Here is a 20,715-nt window from a genome sequence, read left to right as displayed (position 1 = left end):
AATCAGCGCCCTAAGAGGAACTAGTGGCAGCTACAGGTGGGTCTTAGGTTTGATGACAGCAAGAAGCTACTGCTCATTAACAACAATGGCAGCCCCTAAAGAGATTAGCATAGATGCTGCTATAGCATCAGTTATATCAGAACTGGTGAATGTTTCTTCATTCTTCATCCTTCACTGCAGGGTTTTCTCAATGGAAAAGATGTTTACGCTCTTTTCTCTGCTGGCTTTAGCAAGAGTGTGATTTACCAACTGGCTCCACTGTTAGTGAAGAAAAGGGGAAGGATGCAGAATCTAACTGGATGAAATTAGTGATCGATGATGACAGACAGATGGTATATCCAGTCATCCGCCAAGTATTTTTTGAAAGCACCTGCCCTTTTCCAAACAGTTTCCAACTAAGCCTTCCCACATGGTTCTGTGTAACTATCTGGCAGAGTCATGTGCAAATATGTAAAGAGCTGTTTCCATGCTGCCATTTCCAGGATACGATGGCAGACTTTGCAACTTTGTTGCTTGGTGGCCTCTAATTAATACAATAAATTTCATGCACAGATGTTACACACTCATTCATGCATGCAGTCATTAGCAAAACAGAAACTCCAGCATTTATCTTCAGACACTTGAAAAGTGTAGATCAGTTTAAAGAGGAGAGGAACAGGACTAGGTCCAAACCTAGTATATGTCTGGACTGTGTATGGTCAATGTGTGTACATAGTGGAAAACTATTGTGAAACTAGTGTCAGCCTTAATTTCACATGTACTTTCTGTGTACAAAATTTTAATACAGACGAATTTCCAATAAAGCTGTTCTCATGGGGTCCCTGTGGGTGTGTCTGTCTCGCTCTCTGTTCAGACTCTCAGATTTGTTTGCTTATTAAACGTATTAATCGCAGGTGCCGGAAAGTCATTCCGAGTCATTCCAGCCCACTTTAACCCCTGATGATGACTCTTTTCTTAGGAAAGTAGCTAAGATTTTTTGCAAGGTGCTTTTTTGAAAAAAGTCTCCCCACTATCAGAAACTGTTGGAAACTGCACCAGTTCGTTTTGAAAGCACAACGGCCAATGGGGAAACTCCGACACTCAGTCACATGGCATTCCGCTGACCAATGGCGTAACTCGATCGCTCAGTCTTGGACATTCATGTTTGTAGTGCTGAACCCCGCTGTTGTGGTCCATCTTACATGGACACATTTTGGGGCCTTAAGAGCCTCCTTCTGATCTTTTTGCCAATCTTTTGAATCTCAACAAATGTAGGACAAGGTGGCTTTGTCATCAAGTGCTGTATTTCACTGCCTGTTTGTCTGCATCCAGTTACTGCTATTTGAATAACAGGCACTAATCGGAGAACCTGGGCATGCTCATACCAGTCCAGGCTGCCCCTGACAGCTCACACAGAACTGTCAGCTGAAACAGATGAAGACCATATCGTCTGTTGTCATTCAGCAGTTAGCAGCGTAGCGTAAAATAAGAGGGTATCCTTTGTGTGTAGATGTTTGGTTTGTGTGCTCTGTTATCTCGCCATCTGACATAGTGTGTAGTATATTCCATTTATTTTCAGCTGTTGACAAAATTACAGGTGGGATGAAGATCAGCAAATGCCTCAATTGCCTGCTCTTCCCATTTCCAGGTATACAAGTATCTTAACTATGTGTGCACACGTACAAGCACATACACAAACGCTCTCTAACACATACATCAGTCTTATTTAATTAGTTTTTGTTAACCTCTGTGGCCTCAAGCCCAATTTGCCCCAGGGACATTTTCACCTCGTGGCACTGATTCTTGATATCCGCTGCCATCTCTCATCTCCTGTCCCATCTCCTGTGACGACTCACCTCCTGCTCACATTCATTAAGGTGGCCTCCTGAGCATCACTTCCAGCATCTCTGTCTCACACCTCTTCAGCTGGTTACAAAAAAAAAAAAAAAAACAGCAACACTTAGATCTCACAAAGACGAGGACAGAAGCACTGAATTACAGCTACTCTTGCGTAACTGTAAATTGTAGTTAAATCATGAATTACATTGTACATTACAGGCTTTACTTCATACATGCATCTTTTATGTCGTACAACTTTTATTTTCTTCAAAAGCGCTGCATCGAATCCACATCTACGCAGTATGTGAAGGAATCGAGCTGTAAGTAGAAACTGCTGCAGCTTAGTTATGGAAGCTTTAAGCAAGTTGTGACCTTTTTAAACTTATGTGAATGTTCCATGTACTTTAATTAACCCAAATAATAGTCCCATTTGTGCACGAAGAATTATTACTCTACTCTAGCTAATTAGAGCAAAGATCCAATGGAAATTTCTGCTGACCTTTAACCTAGTGTGGCAAAAAATGTGTGGGACAGATCAAAACCCTCCTGCTTTCTCGAGAAAATGTGACCTAGACTGCGTCCCATCGGCCAGATACTGCAAGCTGGCCCACACTGTGCAAATGAGAAAAGGTTAATTTGGATGATATGTGAGGTCACATCTCAAAAGAAATATCTTCCAAATAAGTTTCGACATTAGATTTCAGATCGCCAATGTTAAAAGGGCAGTAATTACACTGTTATCGTGTCAAAGATAATTTTGGTGAAATGACAATAATTTTGCACATTTTCTGTTAATGTTTTAATTAAATGGTAGAGAAGAGTAAAACGATCTAATGTTATCAGTAGGATGAGGTATAATCAATTTTATTCATATGATTGACTGAGTTCATTATACAGACACAAAGAAGCCATGCATTAATATTGTGCTGTTGGAACTCCATTTCCAAATGCTAATAGGTGCACATGTGGTTTCCATGCCTGTAGTGTGCTTCAGTGACGGTGAAGATCAGCACAGTTGTGTCTAGTTTGCTGCGTCACATCTCCACATAGATACATTGTCATGTTGTGTTACATGCAGTAAAAACATCCCTATCCACACAGAGCTGTCAGATGAACAACAGCTTTTTTAGCAGTGTGCTTAAGAATACTGTCAAGTGCATTTTTTTGTTCTTATATTTAGACGGAAGCATCAATTACAAAGATCCTCTGTAAGAATTTTTTTTTTTTTTTTTTAACCTTGGTAATAACTGAAATGAAGACAGACTCTGAAACACTGAAGACTAATATTTGACATGTTTGTAAAGTATCTGCTCCCTTTCTATCACTGGTGCAGGCTATCCACTCAGTCAGCTGGCATCATGAAGGGAAGCAGTTCATGTGCAGTCACTCTGACGGCAGCCTGACGCTCTGGAACCTCAGAAACACCACCAAGCCATTCCAGGTCACCTTCCCTCATGGTAAGATGCACACCCACACACATACTGTTTTTTTATTACTAAACAAAATTAGGCTTTGATATTCCCAAGCTGGGAAAACTGGGTCCTTGAGTTGTTACCTAATACAGCAGACAGAAATGCAACATACTGCAAATGAGGATAAACCTCTAATTTGATGGATTTATTGTAGAATCAATTAAACGGTTTACAGGTTGTCTGTGGGTTGAATTTCAAACAGTTATAGAGCATGTGGTCATAAAGGAGCCGTAGCTTTTTGTTTATTTCAGTTCTGAGTTTAGAATTGCAAATATTTGTGTTTTATTTGAGTATAAAAATGGTTATAGCTCTGAACTTTAATGTCAATTAAAACATCACATAGCAGTGTGTATTACAGTGTGCAAAAATATTCCAGCGATGGTTTTCAGACATAAAACACACACAGGTGATATACCTTTAAGTGCTATGTATAACTCTGCGAGTCAGTTGAATAGAATAGCAACAGAATCAGATTTGTCAGTTTGTATCATAATGTATATTTTAAACATTAGTAACATAGTGTTATCAATTTTCTGGGGCTACTCCTGGTTATCAAGGGCTTTAATATCCAATGCAACTGACTGTGTAGAGCATCAGCTCTGTATTATTCAAACCCAGCTCTTTGTCAAGTATCTGCACATTTACAAATGCGACAAAGCAAATCTGAAAATGACAATGTAATATGTGATGGGTGTCATTGCCAAGTCAGGGGAGAATACTGGGTTGAATGATTTCCACACCAGTTCTCTTCCTCTGACTAGTCTTTCTTCTGCTTCTTTCTTACTCTGATGTGGTTTGTGTACTGGCGGGGCACCCATATGTTGTCAGATGTCTGGTGACGAATAGTTCCTCACTGTGACTTGTTATCCGTGATCTCAGGCAAAAAAATCACAAAACAGGAAGGCGAGAGGGAAGGACGTGGGCGATGAATTTTGGGGACAGGGCAGCGGGCCTTAAGACACCAGCAGATTGTTTATGTGTCAGATATTTGGTACTACACAGAGCGAGAGTGAAAGGAACGGGAAAGAACAGGACAGAGGGAGCTGAAAATGAATAGAGGTGAATTATGGAAAACAGAAGAAGAGTGAACAGTGCTTGTGTCATCTCCTGGGAATGAAACACTCCCTCTGTTCTATTAATAAATAAATGAACTAATTCTGGCAGGACACTGCAAGTCAAGCATCACACCATGACACCCATCACATCTGTGCTCTAAATGCTTTCATGCTCACATCCTGCCTTATGCTTTGCACTGCTGTCACTGGTTGTGCTCAGATGTTGTGATGTAAACTAAAGGGAAGACTGGAGGTCTGCAGTCCAACATGCTGGAGGAGATCTTCACCGACAACATAAAATAACTGTATCTGTAAATTTGATAAATTATATCTCCTGTATTTTTGTCTTATTTGCTGCATAAAACAGGGAATAACAGGTCCGTTTTCATTGTCTTCGTTAATGTGATCGCTGCTGCTTGAATTAACATTATCTGGCTTTCACCTCTCCGGAGGAGGCGGTCGGTGATAGCCCATAACATCTAGGTCAAGAGTAGGCTTTTTAAGTGGAGGTTTAATTACTGCAACCTGAAAAGCCTGTGGTACATAACCTGTTAATAAAGATAAACTGAGACGTGTAGTTGGAAATGGGTCTTGAAGACAAGTCGATGGTGTGATGGTACATTATGAAATGTAATTCATTTGCTGTTTTCTGTGGCCGTAGGAGAGAGCATCACAGGAGTACAGCCAAATAAGTGGTATAACCGTCTCATGTTGCAGATGCATACCGAATGGAAGCGACAAATGCTTCACCAGAAAGAAATCCAGTTTGGGTAACTACCCTGTATGACAACAAATTATACTACAGGCACATGCACAGCTCAAGAACAGCTGGACATGTGCTCCCAGACCTGCAGTGTTTAAGGGAGCTACTAATCTGTCACATTAGTGCTGGGGTTTTGTTTGCAGCACTGTGTCCACGGTCCCAATGCCTTCCAGCTAAGGGACGTCCTCTTTATATCAGAGGCAAAATCATCTCATTATGTGAAGCAGGTAAAAAAAAAAAAAACTTTTTAATGCAGTAACTTCCACTCTGCCGTTCCATAAAGAAAAGAGTCAGAGGCAGCACGCAGAAATCAGCGGGAACAGGAACAAAAGTACAGTTGTTGTGGAACTATGTCATGGACAATTTAATAAAGAGACATAATAGTTGCTATTATTACTTTATGATTAGAGCTGTGGAGGACAGTGTTGTGAGCCTGGAGTGGTGCATTGGTCCTTTGAATGAAGCAGCTATTGAGGTAGTTATGCTGAATATAATGAGTAGCCTGAAATGGAGGAAAAAAACAGAGCAGACAATAACAGTTGGAGACTAATGAAAGCTTTTCCATTTTCTGCCTTTGATTTAGTAATTTGAATTGTCACACAGAAAAGAAACTCTAATCAAATACTGCAGAAAAAGGTAAGTGTGTATTGGTTTTGGTAGAACTGAGGATGGAAAAGACTTCAAGACTTTTTCTGTATATTGTAGTATTGTCTTTAAATATTGTGCACTTTTTGCTCTTTTCTCTAATTCAGGAAAGATACAGAAGGATGGGAGGAAGGAGTCATGTAAACCTATACTCAAAGTGGAGTACAAGACCTCAAGGAACAGGTGTGTGTTTTTTAAATAAACATTTAGATCCACATTTCCTGATTATATTCTGTCTTTCCGGTTACAATAAATGAACACAATTTTGTGAAGTAGAACGTTTCTTTTTACCCTTTGGTTATTTTATAATGTAGTGAAATTGTTGTTTATGGTACCCCAGTTAGTGATAATCATAAGCCACCAACACAAGCAGTCATGTTTTTGGAAAAGCATTTTTCTATGATTGCAGCCCCTTAAAATTTGCTTGTGGGGAGGGAGTGAGTGAAATTATCCAGGATACACTGTGCTTTTAAACTCTGGTATGTGGATAAAAACAGCCTACTAATCTCCAGCTGGTTGATTTTTTATTTTTTTTAACTCCTGGAGTACAATTACCAAGATAATGAAACATTTTAACATCTATGCATCTGTAGTTGATGCAGCTTCAGTTCACTTCACTGTGGATTTGCTTGATTCCAGCCCGAAGATGTTGTATTCAGTACAGTCAGTTTATGGATCAGGCTGGAGTAGTGGGAGGCAGCAGGGCAGACAGTGTACAGGGAGGAGAATCCAGGCTTGCAATGGTGGAGCGCTGGATAAGGTTGGAGCACAAGGAGGCAGGTGGCGATGAAGGGGAGGCTCAGGTAGACAGGGAATTAAACCGGGTTCAGGAAACAAATAGGAATTTACTCATGCCAGGACAATGAGAATATGGCTGCAGCGCTGTTACCACAAAGGTGAGGAGCCGGGGTCTATATACACTGCAGCAGCCTGTTGGAGTGATGAGGCATCGGTGTGTAGGGGAACAGCAGGAGGAGTAACCTGGAAGCCACACCTGTGCATCTACACACACACACACACACACACACAAACAGAGAGACAGACAAGCTGGCTACAAACAGGAAACACCAGTGAGGTGAACACAGTGGAAACACAAGGGAGTGAGGAGAAGGCAAAGCAGAAACCTAACAATCAAAGTATTTATGAATGTTACATATATTATTAAAATAAAAATGTCATCTTGTCATACATCTTACAGCTAAATTGTGTTGAATGACATGTAACATCTGAGATAAGAGTCAGACTCATTCAATCAGTTTCTTCATTAAGTTGGAAGGCCACCTCTCCATAGCTGTAAGAATGAACATTCATTTTTTCACAAATTTTATTTTGTCAGTGCCTTATCATAGGCATCTTATAAACAGATTGAAAGCCAAATACATGTCTTAGAAATGGTTAAACTGACTGATTATTTGATTTATTAATTCATTCATTCATTCATTTAATTATTGCCCTAGCAACTGATAGAGACTCTGAGAAACCCTTCTTAAAGTCCTGTTCTCCCTCCACAACAGCGAGCCTTTTGTTATCTTCTCTGGAGGTCTTTCGTATGACAAGGCAGGACGGCGACCAACCTTAACCATCATGCACGGCAAAGCGATCACTGTGCTCGAGATGGACTATCCTATTGTAGAGTTCATGGCGCTCTGTGAGACTCCCTACAACAACGGTAAATGCATACACTGACACTGACACTGACAAACCTGGTGTGACACATTTTTTTGGGTTCGGCTCAGTGGTTTAGGCAGAACGATTTGGTTTTATTTGTTTTATAAATTTTGACTTATCAACCTCTGAATTTTTTTGCTGCTATACCATGGAGGTGGGTGGAATTTTATTTGAAATTATATTAAAAGAATCAAAACACAAACCGAAGTCTAAAAAGTCACAAATCAGCAAAAAGGAAAAAAAGAACACCATCTCATACAATCTTTTGATCACACTGAAATCACAAATACAACACTGTTTCCTTAAAAGTTACAAATGAAACTCTTACTCTTATTTCTTTTCTTTTCTTTTCTTTTCTTTTTTAAGACATGTCTAAAGTCCTCAAAGACTCTTCTGCCCTCTTGAAAAAAAATATTCTGGCTACTAAACAGAAAGTAGATTTTTAAATGTTTTTTTTTTTGTTTTGCACTACTTCAGGATTGAGGGTTCTGTAAAAGTCTTCAAAACAAATAACCTCGCCTTTTCAAAATTTGTTTTCTACTTTTTTGTGAACTTCTTATATCTGTTTTTTTTTATATATATGAATGTATTCAATATAATCAACAGTCAAATGTAAAAATTATGATTCTATTAAAGGCACAATCTCTCTGCAAAAACTTTTGAATTAAATATTATCCAAAAAACCCTTCAAAGTGTGTTTGTAATTGATGTGCATATAGATTAAGCATTATCCTTTTCAGTTTGGCTTTGTGTCTTGCAGAGGTCCAGGAGCCTTATGCAGTGGTGGTGCTTCTGGAGAAGGACCTGATTGTGGTGGATCTGACACAAAGCAAGTATGTGTTTCACATATGGACTGAGCCATGTCATTGTTTTTACATGAGGGGATATGTCCTGGTATTACTTCAGGGGAAAACACAGTATACACCTTTCATCCACGAGACAAATCCCATCATAGTCAACAACAAAATTAAAAAGGGTGAACGGACCAATCAGTGTCTATACTTCAGGGAGAAACAGAGGTTAGATGTTGTCATCCCACTTTGCTATCGTGGTGCTAATGCTACCACTTCAGTTAAATTAACTAGTTATCACTACTGAAAGAAATGAAGATGGAGGTGAAAGGTGTTGATGTGGTGCAGGTTTGACAGATGAGCGCCTAAGGCTAGGGAATACATTTGAATAGCAGCAAAACTCTTGTGCATAAATGATGTCACCTAGTTAATTAGGTTACCTAATTAAAGCTATTAGATAAAAATGTCATCTGATAACATGTCCAGATTGTCCACAATGTCAGCTCATTGATTAGCTGTTAAATGTCTTCATTATATTGTGTTCGTTATTACCATCATAAATTAGCCTGCACCTAGAGCTGGTAGATTTGACAGTTCATAGAACTGCAGGTTTATAGTATGTATCCTCACCCTAACGTTTATTACAGTTTGTATTTGTAATGTAATTTAAATGATCAGAGTAGGTTTTGCACTAGCACCGCCATAGTTTCATGCAAGCTCATAGCTGCGCTATTTTTACCTCACCTGCAATCTCATGGTAATGCCAGAGACAATGTTACAAAGTGTCATACATTTTGGTCATGTAATTCAGTTTTTTAAAGTTTGGTGAATTTTACACCAAGAGATTTTAAAAGTCAAGGTCGATAAAAAGTATGTAAACCCAATGTAATTTTTTTTTTCAGGTTTTATCATGTACTCAGATATTCACTTATCTCTTTGTTATTTCATGATAACTTTTTTTCTGCCTCATCTGCCAGCTTCCCTGTTTTTGAGAACCCTTACCCCATGGACATCCATGAGTCTCCGGTTACCTGCACAGCTTATTTTGCAGACTGTCCACCCGACATTATCCCCATCCTCTACTCTATAGGGGCTAAACACAAGAAGACCGGCTACAGCCAAAAGGTAGGAAAGGGGAATTATAAGGGACAAATGCCATTCTATTCTTACACACATTATTGTGCATTTTATTATAACATATCATATTATATGCCTTTTTTGCCAGGTTCAGTCTGTTTGATAATTAATTTTCTTTAAGATGTTTGAGCATATTGCTCATTCAAAAGGTTTGAATGAAAATAAATCTACTTTTTTAGCAATGTAATCAAACAACTTCCCAGTACACCATTGACAGATATCATTAAAGAGGTATAATTGTACTCGTATAAAGGCCTGCCTGTGCACACCACTGCTTTGGTACTTTGATAAGAAAGAGAACATTTGCCTCTGGTCTCTCAACGTTATCAACATTAAACTGCACAGTAAATGCTATTTACTGTAGCATAAAACATAAACTGCATTTATTAAGAAAATCCAGCTTTAAAAAATAAATTGCAGCTAAAAGCAATTCATGGATTACCATTAACATGCATCATTTTAATCATTGCAGTTTTGTATCTGAGCATGTACTTTTTAAAACTGAAGCAAAAATAAATAAAATGAAATCTTACCAACAGGGCCCTGTAGGAGAAAAACAAAAGATGATGTGATTGGGTTTTCAAAATAATCACTAATCTCTGTCTGTAACCATATTAGGAGTGGCCAATCGCTGGAGGAACATGGACGTTAGGCTCTCACACCTACCCAGAGATCATTATCACGGGGTAAGGCAGAAATACTGACAGAAATATTTTGAAGGTACAGAAAGACCTTTTATAACAAGTCCAAACACGTGGGAACCATTAACCCATTAACCATTAAAGTTGCAGGAAATAAAATGTGCCAAGCATCCATCGCAATTCTGCAATTCTGCATGTATGTCTTCACTCACACTGTGACATGACCGGATGACTGTGATTTATATTTTATGTTTCTGGTGCTTTATGAGTGTGATTTGGGTCTGAGCCAACCTCAGCACAGGCAGCACAGAGCAGCCTGCGGCCATGCTGTAACGTATGGGGTGGGCTGAGATGTTAACCTGTTCTGAGACATGCACACTGAGAGGCTGCCTCTGGGTAACACTTACAGATATCAGCAGCAATCCAGCAATATAAGGCCTGCCTAAAGATATTTTCCCTGTAGTGCAGAGTATGAATTCTGGGCTCATAGTGTTTCTGTTGTCCAAGAGGAGACTAATCATTGCCAGACTTTTAAGATAACTTCTAAGATAGCTGTAATTTATGCCCACCTTTTCCCTTAACTTCCTGATCCACTCTGGTGGTGGTGGTTGCATTCTTTTATCAGTGAGAACACAAATGTGCCCTGGGCCACATTGAAGGACCACCTCTGCCATAGCCTAATTAGTCCCGTCACAGCTTCATCATCACTTAGAAATAGTAAAATATTCATTTTACTATTTCTAATGCCTAAAACCTTATTTCATTGTAGAGCTGTGCAGTGCAATGAGTCACTCAGCCCCTCCTTGCCCCTCCGGCACATGTGTTTATTTGCATTTTGAGTGGAGAAGTGAGATCCAATCACAAGTGGTCACTAGAGACATGTGGAGATGCATGTAAATGCCAGGTCTGAACAGGGCCCGTGAGTGATTGAATATACTAACTCTGCCTAAAAGACCAACACTATAAACTGTTCTCTTTCTTTGCTCAGACACGCTGACGGATCAATTAAGTTTTGGGACGCATCTGCAAGTGAGTCTACTCCCTAAACCTTTCAGTCGTTCTCTGTCTCTCGTTGTGTGTTAGCTATAATGAAGTGATTCATTTTGTTCAGTTCAGGCTTTTGTTACGCAGCATGCTCAAATACACAGTATATTTTCATAAATTCCATGTTGAGTCATTTTAGATTTGCTACGGGCTCCAAACTCAGAGCAAATGAATTGTACCATGGTGCCCCATGTTCCACAACAAATAAGGCACAATGTAAATAAGGCCTTTGTCATTTTCACAAATGGCTACACCCTAAAAACGTGTAGTGTCAATGTGTGATTTTTTTCAAAAGCTTTTGAGATATTTTATTTACACCTGTGGTCTGTGGATGGTATTTAGTTGGATTGCATCACATTTGGCGTTACTTTCTTGATGCAGATTAATTGCTATCCAGCACCTTTCGCTGCTTGGACCCTTAATTTATCCTATGATCTAGATCGCCAGGACATCATTCAATAAAGCTTATGCACTCATGCCACAGAACTCCACTCCACATTCAAAAATACTACAGTAATACCATACTGTTGCACTGGGCAACATATTTCTTCATTGTGTAGGTGTTTCCACTGGCGCTGTCAGTTGTCCTCTTTTCTCATTTTGCGCATGTTGCCAGTCATAGTATATTCGGCAGTAACAATATTTTCACCAAAGTTGCTTTAACCAGTCACACTGCAGATGTTATACAAGCTGAAGACCTCCAAAGTGTTTGAGAAGCCAAAGCCTGGTGAGGGTCGGGCTGCCGAGTTGGTGGAGGAGGACCCCTTTGCTGTTCAGATGGTCAGCTGGTGCCCTCAGAGTCGCATCTTCTGTGTGGTCGGCATCTCAGCCCACATCATCCTGTATCGATTCAGCAAATATGATGCCAACACTCAGATAGTGGTGAGTGAAATGCAAATCAAAAGGGGTTTTCCTCCTGGTGGTTTTGTGCATCACAGGGGAGTCTGATGTAACTTTTACAGTCTCCTGCTTTCGCATCTTAAGTGGATGTTTTTCACTTACACTTATGTTTTTTAGAGCAAACTGTACCTGTATGTGCATAACATTAACTCAATGGTAGTAGTTCATTGTAGTAATCACATTGTTAGAGGACTGACCATAGTCAATGTTATGGATTCCAGTTATGACAGACAGATGGATAGACAAATCCATATTTCTGTATCTGTGCCATCCCCAGTCGCTAGAGGTGCGCCTGCAGTGTGAGCAGGAGGATGTCATCTCGCCGTCGGAGAATGAGAACAATCCCTGCTTCTCAGAGCCCAGCCCCCACTCACCCCAGCCCCACCACCAGCACCCAGCAAGCCCCAGCAGTGGAACACCAGAGGGTCTCAAAGACAGCATCCCCTGCCTCAAGTAACACCTCTTCATATGCGTCATAGCTTCACTGCATCAGACAACAGCAAATCAGATGAATCACTGTGTCCTGTAGTGTGCCGATAATATTCAATGCGGCGCGAACTAACAGACTAACAGCAGAACAATGACCCACCACTTTTTAAAAAAATATTTTATAGTAGATAAAAAATAGATAAATATACAGACTGATGAAGATAAACAAGGACGTAACCTGAAACTAGTCTGAGTGGCGGAGGCATACGACCACAAAACGATAATTCTACCCTTGCCGTTGCTTGCTAGTGGGTCTAACAAATATATACATTAGTATTATATATATATAATTTATATATTGCACTAATTTTTCCAGTGAAATTTTGTTGTGGAAGTAAACATGTTTGATAGGATATTGGTGACACAACTTAACTTTCTCGCAATGTACTGTATGTCTACACCTTCCTCTAACCTCTACTGTATGTCTGTTCCAGGGTGAAGGACCGGGTGGTGCGGGTCCCCCCTGGCTACCAGGCAGAGCTGGTCATCCAGCTGCTGTGGGTCGATGGAGAACCTCCACAACAGATCACCAGCCTGGACATCAACTCTGCCTATGGCCTGTAAGTCACCAGATGCTTGACAGTCTGTCTGTCTGTCAGCTCGGTTACCTATCCATCTGTGTGATTACTCATTTGTCTATCAAGATTAGGAATGTGGAGCAGGGATTTCTCATATCCATCATGATAATCAGTTCCATATCTTTGGTAGTTGGCACCCAGGACGGCAATCCATTAATATTATTCCAATTCCAATATTAATCCAATAATAATTTTAACTGACAGGAGAAGCACTGTACATCATAGCTTTAGCCCAGATACGCACAGTATAGTTCTGTCCATGAGAGTTGTAATGGAGGAATTGCACGTTGGTGGTGCCAAACTGCAGCAAAAAGGGACGGTTTGACAGTGGTTCAAACTTGGACCTCCAGATGTCATTTTGTACACTGATGCTAAACTGCACACACAGCATGGTTGCTTGTATGCATTGTTCTTCCCATCTGGGTTGTGTGTCTCCATTGATCTGTGTCTTTAATTATATAAGGTGAGTATTCTGGAGTATTAGAGAAATACTTGGGGAAATAGGCTAACTAACTGTATCAGGCTGCAATATGGCTGCAGTTGTTTGAAACAGTTTTGTATACAAAAATGTTGTATAAGGCTGGAAGTGAAGAACACCACAAGAAGTCTATTTTTTTCTATATTAGGACACAGTGACTGCATTATACAGTATGCATATAGTTAATATACCCTGAACATGAGGTCAGAACAGTATTTGAGTGGTTTCCTGTGAATAGGTTTGAGTTTGAAAGAGACACAATTCTTTCTCAGACCATAGCTATAACATTGAATACACTAAGGGAAGGTCAGGGTGGTATCAACAGAACCATGAATTGAGCTTACTTTTAATACTTTTTAAACTAACTGATGTTGACTTGAGTAATGGTTGACATTTTTGTGTATTTCAGTTTTTAAAATTTGGGAATTATTGAAACATGTCGTACTGATGTGGAAGAGAAATTGAATGACTTCCTGAGCACAAGGATTTAAGACCACTTGTGTGGTTTTGTTGTGAATAGAAGCTCTGTTGACAGAAACCAATAAAATCACAGAACTTTTTTATAAAAGCTCTTTGTGTCGAGGCCTCTCTCCACTAAAGCTATTCACAGCTTGAATGAAAATGCAGACACTGATTTATTTTATTATATTCTTTTTCACTTCCCTCACACATTCTTATGACAACACACACACACACACACACACACACACACACACACACACACACACTCATTTTGACTCATATAAAAGAAAAAACTTTCTGTTTCTTTGTACTTCACTATATGACATACTTGATTCAAAATAAGGAAAAATTAACATCTGTTAAAGTGGTGACAGTCAGCATAGTATATAGACAAAAGAAAGATTACATTGTAGCACAGTAATGAACAGCAACATGGGAACTCTACATAATGACAGCAATAAATCATAAACCATATTAATTCCCTCTCATTACTGAAGTCACAATAAAGACAAGGCTGTCTCCTCTGGTCATCTTCACGGCATTAACATCTACACCAAAGGAAAAGTTTACTGTTGTTTATTCCAAGTCTTACTACATTTTTTTTACTATTTATAAATGTGCATAGTGCATAAAGAGACCTCGCTGACAGCTGAAATTAAAGAAATTTATCACTTTGCTGCAGCTTCTCACTGGGAATACCCTTGTTTCTGCATAATGTATCTCAAATTAATGGAGCTCTGCACAGCAGTAATGGTAGCAATACTGTTTGCATTGGGCTGATTATGCTCCTTTTGAACATTCTGAAATTGCAGGTTAAAAAGGGGCTAGGGGTGGTTAAAGTTGTTATTCTCTATATGACCGTTACATCAGAGATCACACACAGTATCGGGATGTTTTTTTTTTTCCACCATCATTTTTCTCCAGCTGTTGAGCCTCTAGTTTTGATCTGTGAATGTGTTTGTTTGTTCCCGGTAATGTCATCTTTATCTTTACTGCTTGTGTTGTAAGGCTCACACTATGTTTAAATGTCGCAAACACTGAAAGGTTGGTAATCATTGTCTTGGAATTGGTTTTTCATGGATGACATGAAAAGAACCCTGTCCTTTCACTTGGTAAAATGTCCTAATTGGAGACAACACTGCCGATGCCGTAGTCCCAACCTGAACCATCTGACCATGTGACAGGAATATAAACTGGGCCAGACATCTGCATGCTGGATGTGGGAGAGCAGTGATGGACTGGGCAGCATAAAACTGACTGACATTTTATGTTTTTGTTTCACTTACTTGATCTTTTTTTTCCAATTGCTGTATTGAAAGGCCACTGATGGAGTCATTTGTTGTAAAAAATAGTCTAATTCTGGTCAGTGCCTGATCAACTGGAACATCTTTTGCACAGAGACAAATAGAAAAACTACTGCCAGAGGCTCTAGAGCAGAGGGGGGCTCACTGGAAAGCTGGAATTCATTTTCAAAAACAGCAGCACTAGCACTGTGAGATAAAGGCACTCAATGTGAGATGAAGTAATTATAAGACAATGCTGCAGTTAATTTGACAGTGTTTGATTGTGCTACATGTTGCACCTTTAATGACAATGAGAATAACTTGGTGAAATAAATCTGCTAACAGTGTAAATGTCTTTCTCCTCCATGTAAATGTATATGTGTGTGTGTCTGTGTGTGTATTTGTGTGTGTCCAGTTTGGCGTTTGGGAACTGTAACGGCCTGGCGGTAGTGGACTACTTGCAGAAAACCATCTTGTTGTGTTTGTCGACACTGGATCTGTATGGAGCCGCAGACCCCTACCAGCGCCTTACCCGCTCCCCCCGCAGGAACAGACAGTCCACCTCAGGTAGCGCACACATCTCCGGGATCCCGCCACACACATGCACGTACGCAACTAATACTCACTGTGCATCCACACAAGAAGGTGCCAAAAATGTAGTCATTACTGGTTCTTTCATCTTGCTTTTCCTCTGTTTCCTTCCTCTGTATCTCTTCTATTTTCCAAGGCTTGACTGATCAGTCAGGCGAATCTCACTATGAATGATCTGAAATCAATGATGACGGTGGTGTAATTACATTCCCTGTATAAATTGATCACTGTTGATCACTGTTCTTAAGCCCTTAATTAAATCAAAGTTAGTGAAAAGTTACTGAGTACATTTACCTAAGTACAGTGCTTAGAGACATTTTCAGGTACTTGTAGTACAATTACCTCAGAAAGGTACTTCTAGTATTTCTGTTTTCTGAGAAATTATACTTGCAGAAAAAAATATTTTAGTTTTTAACCCAGTACATTGATCTGACGGCAATAGAAACTTGTTACTTTACAGAGTACATACACATTATTTTACATATAAAAATATAATGAGCCTATAAAATATGATGCATTGTTGCATGTATGATGCATACAGTAAACTTAACTGGCCAACAGTTGGCTTAGCTTAGCTTTATCCCAAACTTGAGCTAAAGCCAAGATAAACTAAGCCCAATGCTCCATGTTTAATGAAGCATGATTTTCTGATAATATTTACCAATTTATATTAATTTATGAACACAATACTCTGAGTACAATATAAAAGATCTAACAATAGAACTCAATGAAAGGGGCCACTCTGCATAACAGGTACTTTACTTTTGATATTTAAGTACATTATACCAGTCATACTTTTTGTCTTTTTCTCAAGTGAATTTTGAAATGCAGAAATTTTACTTTGAACAAAGTGTTTTTACTTGGTAGTATTTCTATTTTTACTCAAATAAAAGATGCTACAGCCCAAGTTTCAGTTTTATTGTCAGACATAAATTATGTATCAGAGGTTTTCTACTCTGAGTTACCATGAAAAGGGTGAGTGTAAGAGACATTGACTATTAGCACAAAATCCAGTTAGTAATCCCAAATATAGTGCAACAACATCTAGTTAAATCTAAGAATGGAGGTAATTGTATCAGCATTCAAAAGCCTGCATCAGCCCAACTCTGTCTCTTCCCTCTCTTTGCTCTGTTTCTGTCACACCATAACAAACAAAGACAAAAACACTTGTCCATCTCAGTATGCCTGTCACACATCTGCACTATGATATGAAGTGCATGTTAACAAGCTGTGTGTCATTCCACGTCAGCATTTTTATGCATGTTATCATTTGATTTCTCTGTCATTTCTGTTTTTCAGTCCTGCTTGAGCGTAGATCTGTAGTCAAAAGCCACAGAGGTCTCGTTGTACTTCCTGACCCCTGCCTCCCTTTTTCTGCTACTGATCTTGGCTGGTGACGGTCTCGCCGAAGGCAGCCTCTTATTTATACTAACTTACAGTAAAGATATTCACCCCCACCGCACAGAAATGATTGTGTATAACACAAGGCACACTTTAATTTGACCCCAACCTAACCTTTAGATTTGAGGGCACAGTGCTCCAGTGGTTTAGTATTTTTGATGTCTATGGCCCTTTAAGCTCTACATGTACACAAGATTTGTGTGAGGGCAGTATCAAGTTAGATGAAGGGATGGACAACTTTGGCCTTTACAGCCAACTCTTTTCATTTGCCGCTACATAAGTGCTTTTATTGACTACCACAGCACTTATTGTTCCCAACTTCCTCTTTTGAAGAAGTCTTTCTGTGTTAGGTCTTTAAAATCGATATTAAGATGGAAGGAAATATAAAAAACAGGCAAGCATGCCCTTTTTCTGTACCCCAGGTGGCGGTGTTATGATCTCGAGCGCTGAAGACAAAACTTCAAAAACACAGTTAAAGACGGAGAGAAATACAAAGCACTTACGTAACTGTTTTCAGCCGCTGGCCTCTTCAGTTTCTGTAATATTCCAACTTGTGCGAATATAGTTTTCTGTCCCTCCCACAACATTTTTAGCTGTTATCACCACACATATGTGTATGTGTATTCTATATATACATGTCAGTCAAATGCAGTGTATTCATTTGATCAAATGATGCTTAGTTATGGATCTTGTTAGGTGTGTTTCTCCAGTTGTAGTGTTGTACATTGTTACTACCAGCCTACATGTGTTAGGATAGTAGGTCTAAGGCAAGGGGCATATGAACGAAATGAAATGTAAATCAGTTATTTGATACAACCAGGGGATTACTTTGATGCTGCTTTGTAAGTCATTTCATGTTCCCTGCTATCAGTAGTTTACGTCTTGTGAAAATGACCAATCACATCAGCGTTTCCGGGGTTTGTAGGACTAGCTGGTATTTCTTGTCTGTCCTCCCCTGATACTAACTCGGTTGCTGCTTGCACTCACTTTCTTTTCCACTCTAAGCCTGTGTTCTTCTCTCTCCCCCTTCCCTCCGTTTTCCTCCCCTCCCTTCCCGACATCCTAAAATGCTATAACATCATTCCTTCCCCATCCATCCTTCCTCTCTTACTTAACTTCACCTTCTTTCCACTCTAACCTTGTTTCTTTCATTCCTCTCCTTTCTACTTTCTGCCCGCTTATACATCTATGCTACCTTTCTCTCTCTCTCTCCCACCTTCTCGTCCTCCCTCATCTCTCCTTGCCCTGAATCTCTACTTCCACTCCTCACTCTTTATTCCTACCTTCCATTCTTTCCACCACTCCTTCTTTCCCTCTCCACCTCCTCCTCCTCCTCCTCCCACCTTTTGGTGACTCTGTGGCTGCTGATGTGGGCATGTGGGCCTGCCTGACAGAGTTTTGCATGCGTGGCCTGTCTAACTTTTACTCAGATTCAAAGAAAAGGATCCGTACATCCTACCAGAGTAAGTCAGGCCTTCCTAAAGGCTGGGGGCCTCTGTGTGTGTGTGTGTGCGGGAGGGATGGGGTGATGGGGCGGTGTTTTGATGGAACATACTCAGACAACAGGGTTGAAAGAAATGGTGAGATTGGGAAGGGATGATGTGGACTAAAAGCAAAGGGACAAACCAAAGAGATGATTGGAATGAAAGTGGTTGTTTCTGATCTTACAGCAGAATATCATATTTGTATTTCTCCATATAAAACAACCCGGCCTACTCCAGTCATGTCCAGCGGTACGTCCTTTGCAGAAAGAGAGCCAATCCTTTGAGTCTGTTAAGTAAGGGCAGTTATAAATATTACATGATCCATGTGATGTATATTTTAACTGAAGCATAGTTAGTGGGGTGAATAAAGCCTTGCTCATCCACTGGGCCTCGCAGAACTATAAGGTGTACTTTGAGGCAAAGATTACAAAGGAATTCTTAATTTTCTTCTTCAGTAAAGGTTTAATCAGAGTCCCTTTTTAATGCCAGTCATCTCTAAGGCCATATGAAATGAAGAATTAGCATTAAGATGTTTTACTGGAAACTTTGAAAGAGAAATATTTTAATTAATCCAAATTTTCTGAACTGTGACAACTCAGCAAGACTGTTAATGAAGCCGTAATGAACACGGCTTAAACACCCCACATTTGTGTTCAGACTTAAAGGAACAAGAATTCGAAATTTTGGCATTTGTGATGTGTTGGGTTTGTTTTTCAAAAAGGATTAGGCATGACTTCTCATTATGGCCTGTGCTTGGTGCATGATCGGATTTGATGTTTGTTCTGTTTTGTATTTTGATCGTATATGCCACTTTATCTCAAGATTTGCACTACATTCTGTAGTTGCATAATTATGGGAATATTGACATTTTATTGCCAACCTGTTGGAAATTCAAAATAAACTAACTGGATAGATTGTAGTGCAGGTAACATCAGGATTCAGCCACTCAGATTCCAGAAGACAAAATAGATTCTACAAAAACCACTTGGGCAAATGTCAAATATCTGTGAAGACCTTGATCTACATAATATCGTACTTAAATACTTAAATAATAATGAAATACTGGGAAATAACCATGTAACTTATCAGAGATGATAGACCAAGGATTTCTAATAAACCGTTGTCTGAACTCTTTCTTGGGGCTCTGTGTGGCTGACATCAACCAAGCTGACGTCTGTTGAGTTTGTAGAACTGACAAGACGGAAATAATCTGACAGACTCTGTGTATTCTACTTCTTCCTCTTGGCTGCCATTGGCTGCGGCAGGCCTTACTGAACTCTCTGACAACCAGCAGTCCGTTGACATGGAGAGAAGCAAGTCGCCCACTTCAGGTAATCTACTCACACACACACACACACACACACACACACACACACATTCCAGCCACTACAAAGACCACCCTCCCTGTGTGGAAATGTCTCTTGTGATTTGCACTTTGAAGCTTCGCCTGTGGACACCTCACCCATCACCACAGCATCTTCACTTGATGAGAATGGCAGCTGTTTAACATGACAGCTGTTGTTCAATGTTCTTATATGTATTGAAGTGTTGTAGAATTGCTGAAAATCGGTTCAGTGGAAAGTTGTTTATGAAAAAATGTCATGTATGAGCAGACTGTTTGGTTGCAGTATATTGTGATCTCTCTGATGCATTTTATCACAGCCTCCAGCTGGTTTTCCTTTATTCCATTGCTGTATAATGATTATACGTTTTCACAAAGGTAAGCAAGAGAAAAGACTTCTCTTACACCTTTCATCTACTGTCCCTCTTTCTTAACTCTTCTTTTCTTGGACTTAGAGATAAGTCCTGTGACTGTTGTGAAGGAGCGAGCCAGCATCCTGTGTAGAGAGAGAGAGAATAAAAGATAAAGAGAGCGAAGGATGGGGATGGTAGTGTTGATCCAACAGCTGGCAGCAGTGCTGATAACCTGCACTTGATAAGAAGTGGCAGTAACCTGCATCATTTTATAAAATCAACACTTGTCTAGTCTGAGACTAGATCAGAACAGTTCTCAA

At 39.7% G+C, this 20,715-nt stretch overlaps 1 protein-coding gene across 10 annotated transcripts in view; it reads left to right on the top strand.

Annotated features, from left to right (window-relative positions):
- Positions 1-20,715, top strand: part of stxbp5l (syntaxin binding protein 5L) — a 131,106-nt gene that overhangs the window by 83,401 nt on the left and 26,990 nt on the right. For 6 of the 10 annotated variants that reach the window (XM_071495779.1, XM_071495646.1, XM_071495509.1 and 3 more), the window contains exons 8-20: positions 3,152-3,275; positions 5,861-5,936; positions 7,268-7,422; positions 8,182-8,254; positions 9,190-9,337; positions 9,968-10,035; positions 10,979-11,019; positions 11,702-11,916; positions 12,212-12,387; positions 12,858-12,983; positions 15,640-15,791; positions 18,611-18,679; positions 19,966-20,031. In XM_071495779.1, coding sequence (XP_071351880.1) covers positions 3,152-3,275; positions 5,861-5,936; positions 7,268-7,422; positions 8,182-8,254; positions 9,190-9,337; positions 9,968-10,035; positions 10,979-11,019; positions 11,702-11,916; positions 12,212-12,387; positions 12,858-12,983; positions 15,640-15,791; positions 18,611-18,679; positions 19,966-20,031 — 1,489 coding nt within the window. The remainder of the gene's footprint in view (positions 1-3,151; positions 3,276-5,860; positions 5,937-7,267; positions 7,423-8,181; positions 8,255-9,189; positions 9,338-9,967; positions 10,036-10,978; positions 11,020-11,701; positions 11,917-12,211; positions 12,388-12,857; positions 12,984-15,639; positions 15,792-18,610; positions 18,680-19,965; positions 20,032-20,715) is intronic. The other 4 variants (XM_071495864.1, XM_071495699.1, XM_071495591.1 and 1 more) reach the window with 1 other exon arrangement.

The sequence above is a fragment of the Trachinotus anak genome, unplaced genomic scaffold (assembly GCF_046630095.1).
Source record: "Trachinotus anak isolate AG129_WGS33_773 ecotype Australia unplaced genomic scaffold, CSIRO_AGI_Tana_v1 ptg000001l, whole genome shotgun sequence".
NCBI lineage: Eukaryota > Metazoa > Chordata > Actinopteri > Carangiformes > Carangidae > Trachinotus > Trachinotus anak.
Note: the sequence above shows the minus strand (reverse complement) of the source record. Positions and strands in the feature narration are given on the sequence as shown.